The 10,254-nt window shown below is 36.0% G+C and overlaps 1 protein-coding gene across 1 annotated transcript; it reads right to left on the reverse strand.

The window, feature by feature from the left end:
* Positions 1-8,720: 8,720 nt before the first annotated feature.
* On the reverse strand, positions 8,721-10,040 carry LOC113294151 (protein FAR1-RELATED SEQUENCE 5-like). Its single transcript, XM_026542567.1, has one exon. The coding sequence runs from the start codon at positions 10,038-10,040 to the stop codon at positions 8,721-8,723; it is 1,320 nt and encodes a 439-aa protein (XP_026398352.1).
* Between the last annotated feature and the right edge of the window lie 214 nt (positions 10,041-10,254).

Below are 10,254 nucleotides of genomic sequence, written 5' to 3' on the forward strand. Positions count from 1 at the left end.
ACAAACATTTATGGTACACTATGCGCCAAAGAGAATGCTACCGAGAAAGGAGAGATGAAAAATTACTCCTCGACGATTTGAGAATCCTTCATTTGTTTGGAGTCTTTGGATACATTGACTGAACCATAGTGCGGCTCAAAAGTAATGTTCAACAAAATAATTTATGTTGAATGTGATTATTTTTTTCATTTATGTTGCACTGTTGGTTTATCAATTAATCCGTATTTTGCAACCATGTTATGATGATGCAAAAGAAAATAGGGATACATTGACTGAGAAGAATGAGAATTCAGGCTTGATAAGAGACAAAGATGGGAAATGGGAAGTAGCTGCAAGCAGAATATTCCCTGCTAAGATAGCTAATGTTGCTAGGAGAAGTGATGTACCTATCCGTGGCGGAACTAGAAAATGAATATGGGGTGGCTTGGAAAACTGATTGGCTCGTACATTTGGCTGGCTTAACCCTTTTGCTAGACTTGAATTTTTAACCAAACTTAACAAGTGAAAACTACAGACTCACCTATTATTAAGACTTTGATCACTGTGAAACCCACCGACAAAAAATTTCAGGTGCGCACCCATTTCCTCGGTGAAAATTTCTCCCACACCCAGAATTTCTAAAATTGTTTCTTCGCCTATTCTTCTTTGGTTTTTCTTTCTTGACTTCTTTTATTCTTCGTTCTCTCTCTTTTAATCTAGGAGGTTTTTGTTCGCCAATCGCCAAACTGATTTCGATCAGAAACCATTATGCAGAGAGACTCACAGGTGAAATCAGAGGTGGAGATCGAGAAGATGATGCTGCTGATCGAGTAAATAGGTGATATTGATTGAAGCTGTGGACAAAAGAAGAGATCTGTTTCTGAAGATTGAGATTATAAATCAGGGTTTCATAAGACCTAAGTTTGTAATTGAATGAAGAATCGACGAAGTTTTTGAGAACAAAAATTAGAAATTTGATGATGTTGATTATCGGTCGAATCAGTGAGAAAAGATGGGTTACCTTGTGATTGAGGTTAGGGGTTGAATCTGGTGCTGTTCAAGAAAGTAATGAATGAAGTATTAGGTGAATCTGAGATGGGTTTGCGTTTGGTTTGTATGTGAGATATTCAAACAGGAAAGAAAATGATGATGCTGTTATGACTGCATAACCTGTCATGCAGTTGAGAAAATGTCTGCATAACATGTTATGCAGTCGTGAAAATAGATGCATAACCTATTATGAATCTAATTTTTTTTTTTGCAGAACTTGTTATGCAGTTCTGAAAACGGTTGCTTAACACGCTATGCAGCAACTTTTTTGTCACTATTGAAACCAACATAAACAAAGACTGCATAACTTGTCATGCACCTACAATAATATCTGCATAACATATTATGCAGTCGTGAATATGGATACATTTTATCTGTACGCACTAAAATCAACCAAAACAATGGCTACGTAACCTGTTATAGATGCATAACTTGTTATGCAGTCGAGAAAATGGTTGCATAATTCGTTATGCGTATGTTTTTTCTGTTGGATTCAGAAGTATAGAACGTTTTAGTGGCTGAATGTTGATGCATGAAAAAAAAATGGTTGCATAACGTGTTATGCATCTTTTGTGGTGTATGCATATTGTGTTATGCATCTTTTTTGGAGTCTGCATAACGAATATGTAGTCAGTTTTCGAAATCTTTCCCTAAGATGATGATCACCTCCAATTTTTTCATGAAAAACAAAAATTTGATATTGTTGTTTGTATTCTTTGTATATCTCTCTTTAAAAGATTTCCAACAATATAAACTTTGTAAAATTCCAAGGCGCGGTTTTTTAGATATGTTATATCCAAGTTGCGTTGCCGATTATACACCTGAAAAAAATAGTATACATAACGAGTTATGCATGAAAAAATAGTATGCATAACGAGTTATGTATTGATTCTTAATAATTTCGGATAATTTTGGGTGTCACGGTATCTAAAATTAATTTTGGGCCTGGCAATAAAAATATTTTTTTTTGAGCCTGCACCTAAAATCCCCACCCTTGTAAAATCTGAGTTTCTCTTGACTTTGGTGTGGCTTAAACCAGCCCAAGTGTATCCATAGTTCCGCCCTTGATATCTACCCCAGTGAGCACTAATAACACATTCAGAGTTTTGAAGACTGTGAGGATGGAAGCCAATTCTTTGATGTTTCAGACAAAAATCGAGCTACTCTTGAAGACTGTGAGGATGAAAGCCAATTCTTTGTTGTTTCAGACAAATATGCTAATCATCAGACTACGAAGACAAAGTCGGAAGGAAAACTGACAAAGAGCTTTCAAAACTCAAATGGAATGCAGGAGTTCCTAATAAGGGTAACTTGGAAACTTTGGGTAAACGACAGAGATCCACAGTTGGGAAACACAAGTAATATCTTTTCTTCTTCTAGTATGTTTGGCCTTTCTTTTTTGTTTGCGTTGAAGAGTATGATTTTGGACCCTTTGTTTTGTTTACACTCTTTGCTGCTGGTGTCTGCTTTGTCAGCAGCTTTAGACTCGCCTAGGCGCCTACTCTTGTATTCTCTTTTTCTTTTAAATGAAATTAACCTTTTAAGTCAAAAAAAGAAAAAAACATAAAATAAGAAATTAGTGTCTTTATTCGGATAAATGCAAATTTTTTCTCCATTCTGGTTTCCAATTTCACAAGGATATATGGAAAAGTGAAAAGATACTAGCTCAGTATGCATCTATGGAGTAAAAACGATTATAGCAAGCTATTCTGGAACCACTTTGAAAATCAGTGGAAGAACGAATAGGGTTTCCAAGAGGTGTTCAATTACATCGAGCGGATAATTTGGTGCCCTATAATTGTAGAGAGTTACACCAACAAATCTAAATCGGATGATTGATTCCTTTATATGCCACTGCTCTGCATTGTGTTGTTTTGATCACCTATATATTATGGGTTCACAGCTAGGAATCTGATCATCGTGTTTTTTGGTAAGTTCGTGACAGTGCGTGGGACGGTTGATAATGATAGTTGTTTGTGCAGCTTGTGAGTCTAGGTACCTGGATGATAGCAAAAAAAACCATTCTATCTGGTTGAATGTTTTCGACATATCTAATTTTAAACCTACCAAAACCTTACTTATCTTCTTAAGTTTCATACTACGCAGAATCTTCCGTGCTATAATAATATTATCATAGATATGTCTGCATGTAACAGGCAGTTTGAGTAGGTGAAATAATGTCGAGCAGTAAAGGTTTAAGACGGTTTTCCAAAATTTTGGAGATTATTTTACTGACTGATTGGCTTGTAATCAACCGGGTTTTGGGGTTTTGAATTTTGGGTATCAGTACTTGATATGTATGATTTATGGCCTTGAACATATGTTTGAAGGTAAAAAAGTATTGAACCATGGAGATTACCTCAAAGCCAACTATCTCCTAGCATTGCTTAAAAAAAGCAGCTTGGAATCCTTCATTACTTGGAGAAGCCCAAGGTCTAATTTGAAACACTACATCCTTAATTTCTTGAGCATCAGGAATTCAGATAGGTCGAATGTTTTGGTCTTCTGTGATACAAGGAGTAAACGACTGTAAAGTATCTTGACTAACGTGCGGCTTAGAAGTAGAAGAAATATTCATAAAATGGCCTCACAAAATTAGGTTCTTTTTATGGCTTGTGTATCATAAAAGACTTACTACGATGGACACTCTCTATAAAAAGAAGACAAGTTTATCGTGAATGGGTGCTTGCTGTGCTGTCAAGCTAGTGAAACGGTGGATCATCTATTCTTCCACTGCAACTTTTCTTCGCGAATCTGGAAACATTTCAAGGACACAGTAAAGTTTATTGGTCCATTTCCAAATTGTATTGACCTCATCATCAAGGGGTGGAGATCTCGCATGCTTCATCAAGTAGGACAATTGCTTTGGCTGCTCATTCCTGCCTCCATTTGCTGGTCAATTTGGAATTGTAGGAACAATATAATTTTTGAAGACGGTAACGGCGACATTGAAGGGATTATCCGACAAGTTAAAATCCAAGTTTATTTTTGGAAAAGAAATTCAGAGGAGCTGAAAAGGATCAGTCTAGACGTCATGTTGGAGATTGGGGACAATTTCTTTGTAATTAGTCTCTGTAGTTATCTTTGCATTTCGTATTACATATATCGAAATGCAGACAAATAACGTGATTTAGTATTGTTGCATTGTGCAATAGAATCACAAGAAACATGCTTCACATGCAACATCTATGTCAAAGATCTAAATGATTGACCATGGATTAGAAATCATGAATCAAACATTTTTCATCATCTTTGTTTTTTCTCTCTCAATATATATATATATATAGGTAAGCTACGGGCTACAGATACACATTTTCTAGAATTTATGCGAAATTTGTTTGTGAAAGAAAAAGGAAGTAAAATGCAGAGACAATATCAAGGCACATGCGTAACTAAGATGTTTGAGAGAACTGACATTGCACCAGATAGACAGCGGTTGTTAGATCAAGTGCAACAGAGGAGTTGGAGTTGATGCCTAGCCCAACAACTTCGTTGGAAAATCTATTTGCATGAAAAAATTCAAACAAACAAACATCTTTGGTACACTATGCGCCAAATAAATCAAAACCTTATCGATTAAAGAAGTTTGAAAATGTTAAAATGTTACGGAGGAAGGATAAATGAAGAATTGCTCAAACATTATTTGTTGATTGCTAATCCTCCAGGATTTGAGAATGCTTCATTTGTTTGGATTTAACTTTGTTTTTTTTGTGGCTCAAAAATTATATCAACAAATTTTTTATGTGGCATTTAACTTTGTTTTTTTTTTTTCTTAATCTATGTTGCCCTATTGGCTTCATCAATTAATCGTTTTTTGCAGTTATGCAGTGCAAATGAAACTGACGTTTTTATTCCGAATAAGTGCAATTTCTTTATTCATTCCCGTTTCCAGTTTCACAAGGATATATGTAAAAGTTACTTGCCTGATTATGGAGTAAAATGGTTACTGTAAGCAATTCTGAAACCACTTTGAAAATCAGTGGAAGAACGAATAGAGTTCCCTAGAGGTGTTCCATTACATTGAGCGGATAATTTGTAGAGAGTTACAACCACAAACCTAGACCAGATTGATTGATTCCTTGAGATTGATTGAAATTTTTATCTTTAATAATTTTAAGATTTTATTAGATCTTAAAATGGTTGTTTAATATATTTTAATTTGTTTTAGTTATGCAAAAGTTTATTAGGATAGCTTGACATTGTCAAGGTGAATGTCTAAAACTAGACATTCATTTTGACAATGTCAAATAAAAATTAGGTCGTGTCATCTTTAGATTGATTTAAGAAGTTGGCTGGAAAAAACTTTTAGGAAAATGAATGTCTATCCTATATGGATTTGGACATTTATCTTCACATACGTTCAATTGGAAAAGCTCCTAGGGAACTTCCAAAAATTCGTACCCCTCCATCCCACATATATACACGCACCGGAACCAGTAACAGACCTATAAAAAGACTAACGTGGAGCCTTTTGGTCTATATGTACCATTTTTTTTTTTTTTTTGTTGTTGCATTTTCTCTTCTTTTTTTTCCCCACTTGGTCACTGCCTTCAACCCCGGTCAAAATAAGGTCCATGTTTTGGATCCGTCCTGGCCTGAACCTTTCGGGCTAAACACAAGTAACATTTCAATGTTGGTCAACTGGATTAAAACACCCAAATTTTGAGTTCTAGAAAAATTTTAAGTGAGCGTCATAGACTATTACACCAATGAGCCTGGTATTTGTTTTGTTGCTGATGAGCTTGTGCACATTAGTTTAATACTGTCTTCATCCCATAAAAAGTGAACTTTTCACTATTTAGTGTATTTGGTGCGAAACTAAAATGAGTAATTCTTGGTGGACTGTTTAAATGGACAATACCAATACGGCCAATTCACAAAAATGCTTTTTTGTCATGAAAGTTTGGTCTATTCCTATGTAACTGCCAAAAACAAACTGTCTGGCGTACCAGGTGGCATGGCAAACCAATTATGCAGTTATGGAAAAATCACGGAGAGACAGATATTCTATCGACCGTTATTATCTAAAATGCCAGCGATATTCAGAATATCGTTGGCATCATATATCCCACCGCGCGATATAAATAGTATCGCTGGTGATATTAAGATTATCGATTAGTAAGTATTTTGCAACGGCTATTTCCCCTTGCTAGTCCCTATACATACGCCCTTGTACTTCTCCAAGTTATTCATACCTACTTCTACATATACTTCACCAATTTCTTTATCTTTATTCTCAATTTTAAATTTCATAATCATCAATGGAGAGATCCAATGAAGAGGGGAATGTTAATATGAATCGGTTTAGATTACAACAAGAAATGCATCAAAGGAGGTTGTAAGAACTTGACAATGAGAAAGCTGCAGATAATAAACTAATCGACACTTTGATGCTTGTACATACGGGCCAAATACCTAGAGTTCCAGAGCCACAAGAAATATTCTCAATAAGATATACGTATCGGGGAAGGGAATTTTACCACCAGAAGCCGATGCACGATTATTTTATTCCCAATTATGTGTACTCTGATCAAAATTTTCAAGGTCGAATCCGCATGCCTCGTCATCTGGTGAAAAACATTATTGAAGAGCTTTGTCGAGTAAAACCTCAATTTAATTATCAGTTTGATGCACTGAATATTAGAGGTCATAGTCCCGAACAAAAAGTTACTTCGGCTTTAAGGATTATAGGTTATGGCACTCCAGCGGATGCGAACGATGAGTATCTTTGTATGGGTAAAACTACTTTATTCACTTACCTTTCATTGTTTTGTGAAGTACTCATTAATCATTTTGGTCCAACATATTTACGAAAACCAACCGAGAAAGATGTTAGACAAACATTGAGAGAGAATGAGGAAAGTGGATTCCTAGGAATGCTAGGTATTCTTGATTGTATGCATTGGCTATGGAAAAGATGTCCTGTTTATTGAGCCAGTCAATATAAGGGTCATTAACCAAAACCAACTGTTATCCTTGAAGCTGCTGCTTTTTATGATTATTGGATATGGCACACTGTTTTTTTGTCTTCCGGGTTCACAAAATGATATTAACGTTTCGTACAAGTCGCCTCAGTTTGAAGATATGAAGTATGGAATTTGTCCCCAAGTCTGTTTCATGATCAACGTCCATCAGTAGACTCATGGGTATTATCTTGCGGATGGTATCTACCCAAAATGGTCCATCTTGGTTCAACACTATTGTCAGCCTCCTGCCGGTAAATTAGGTCGTTCATACCGGCATTTTAACACCGCCCAAATGGCATTGAGGAAAGATGTGCAACGCGCTTTGGAATTTTGAAGAGGAAGTCCGTTATCATTTGTGGCCCATAACGTGGGTTGAGTCCTCGTGAAATTCACAAGACTATGCTCATTTTCATAATTCTTCATAACATGGTAATTCAGGGAACCCGTCGTGATTTGAAGTAGACTAACTATGAAGATGAAGATTTGAGGCCGCAGATTCAACCAAAAAAAGGCGTCTCTGCAAGGAATTATGCTCAAATGACTAATTAAATTCAGAGCCAGAATTTGTATGACAGTTTAAGAGATGTTCTGAGATTCAGTCGTTGGGCAGAGCATGGAAGACAATGATTATTAATTTATGTATTTTGGTTTAATTATTGAGTTATGTATCTTGGTTTAAGTTAATATGCGAAACTTGTTTAAGTAGACTACAACAACATTCCAAATTAATCAACTTTTCATTTCAAACGAATATTAAATAGAATGCAATAACAACATATCAAATTAAAATGCAATACTTCAAATTAAAACTTAGATTAATACATCAATCGTCTAGAGGAACGACTACATCGAACTCATCCACATCATCATCACCACTAGGTTGGTTGTTAGTAAATCCATCTTGTTGTTCAATCTGTGCTTGAATCCTGTCAAATTCGATTTGCCACACATGTTTTTGCTGGGCGTTTGTAGCACCCCCAAAGCTAGCAGCTGACTAACCCAAGAGATTAACCAAATAAGGAGGCACTAATGATCCAAATCATATACTTAAACGTTCAATTAAGAAATCTGCTACAAAAACTTAACCCAAAACTAGCCCCGCTCTGAAATAGATATACAAGAATTCCTCTCACATGATACACATACAATATTCATTTGGTTTACAAACAGAACATACAACATAATAAACATGGTAGAAGTTAACCAACTAACGAAATCAACCCCTGAAGCTTTCGCTGCGCAACTCTGATCTGTCTCTGAAACTGAAAGTGGGAATGGGTGAGCACATCATCCCTAAAAGGGGTGCCCAACAGGAATAACATTGAACTTTAAAGAAATCATGAGCAAGATTTGGAAAACAATACATGTTTTCCCAAACACCAAAGTGACTAAGTCACTGGAAATGAACAAACATGTATATGGACAAACTCCTTTATCAAACAATGTATAATAATGATGCCAGGTTGTTCCACACCTAATGTGCAAGATACTATTATAGGAAAAAATAAACAGACTGTTTTAGCAAATTTTCTAGGAGGGAATAGAAAATACTAACCTGGATAACCATTACTTAGCTAGATTTTGGTGTCCTGGGCATTTTCTTTTATCATGTCCAGGCTCTTTGGAAATACCACATTTTCGCTTATTTTGTACCGACACTTTGATTGAGCTCATTATTCGACCAGTGTTACTGACATTACCTTTTGGCGGCCTACCTTTGATCTTTCATACTTGTGGATCCTGAATTTGAACTTTCTCGGTTTGGTCTGCAATATTTGAAGTTTCGACTTGATCAACAACGTCGTCAATATTCTGTTCTCTTTTACGTAATTCTTGTGCCAGTTGTGTAGCAATTGTTTCTATCCCTTCAAGTGCCATTTTGTATAGACCATCACATTTTGAAGCATCAAACCACACTTTTGTTGATAGTCGACATAAATGTGTGAGCCTAAGTGCTTCAGCACACCCATATTTATCCCATGTGGTAGTTTCATCCATCACTCTGAACAAATTTGCACATTTCAACCAACGCTTTACAATGAAATGCGATGGAATCTCATCAATTTCAAGTCTATTAAACACTCGCAAAATGTGTTTGCAAGGTAATCCCATAAACTCAAAATACTGACAAATACAGTATTCTTTCAGCGAATCTAGCAACAACTTCACAGTAAATTTTGCAGGTCCTTCATTAGCTTTGACTAAATATATTTTGAAATTCCCCTTGCCTTCTATCTCTTCAGACCTAAAGCAAATTGAATCCACAAATTTTGCACGAAACCTATCGAAAATGTTACGAGTATAAATGGTTGCAGCATGCTTCAAAATTAGATTATTCTCATTGATAAGACGATCCTTGTGCTCCGATATATAATCTTCTGCAATTTCAGTTTCCACTATCTTAGTTAATGCTTGATCGTACCTGATAACAAATTCTCTTAGGTTGGTTTTTGGTGAGAAAAAATCATTAAAGAAAGTATCCGCTCCTTCACTACGACCTGTAGTATTAATTCCAGCATAAAAAGTATTACGGTGGTATACGGGTATCCAATCCTCGCGTATTTCATACAAATCTTTAAGCCACTCATTATTTTTGAGATGAAATTCTTTGATTAAAGAGGTCCACATTTGTTCAAACTCAACTATGCTGTATGTCCAATGGATGCATATTTTCATAGCACGCTTGAACTTTGACTTCGATAAATATATATGTGAGAGCTTTTCCCCGAACTTTTTCTTTATGTGCCAAAGGCACAAACGGTGACACGTATCAGGAAAAACTTTTCTTACAGCAGAACACATAACAGCATCTTGATCTGTAATTATTGATACAGGATGGCGTCCACCCATTGCCTCAAGCCATTTTTCAAACAACCAAACGAAAGTAGGTTCAGTTTCATCTTGCAGAAGTGCACATCCAAATTGTATCGATCCATAATGGTGATTAACCCCAGAAAAAGGTGCAAAAGGCATCTGATACTTGTTTGTCCTATATGTTGTGTCAAATGTAACAACGTCACCAAAATGCTCAAAAGCCATACACATCTTGCATCAACCCAAAAAAAGTTGACTGCTCTTCCATCGTCATCGACTTGTAGCGCATAGAAGAACTGAGAATTTTCCCTCTGTTTTTTTTGAAAATAGTCAAAAACAGATTGTGCGTCGCCATTTTCCAACTCATGCCGCCTTACTGAACGCAGATGGTTATAGCAATCTCTTTTGTCGAAACCTATAGTCGAACCGCCAAATACATAAGGTA

Source organism: Papaver somniferum, chromosome 7, assembly GCF_003573695.1.
Source record: "Papaver somniferum cultivar HN1 chromosome 7, ASM357369v1, whole genome shotgun sequence".
NCBI classification, from domain to species: Eukaryota; Viridiplantae; Streptophyta; class Magnoliopsida; order Ranunculales; family Papaveraceae; genus Papaver; species Papaver somniferum.

Coding starts and splice junctions, on each gene's coding strand:
- LOC113294151 (XM_026542567.1), bottom strand. CDS start 10,040: ATGTGTATGGCTTTTGAGCATTTTGGTGACGTTGTTACATTTGACACA.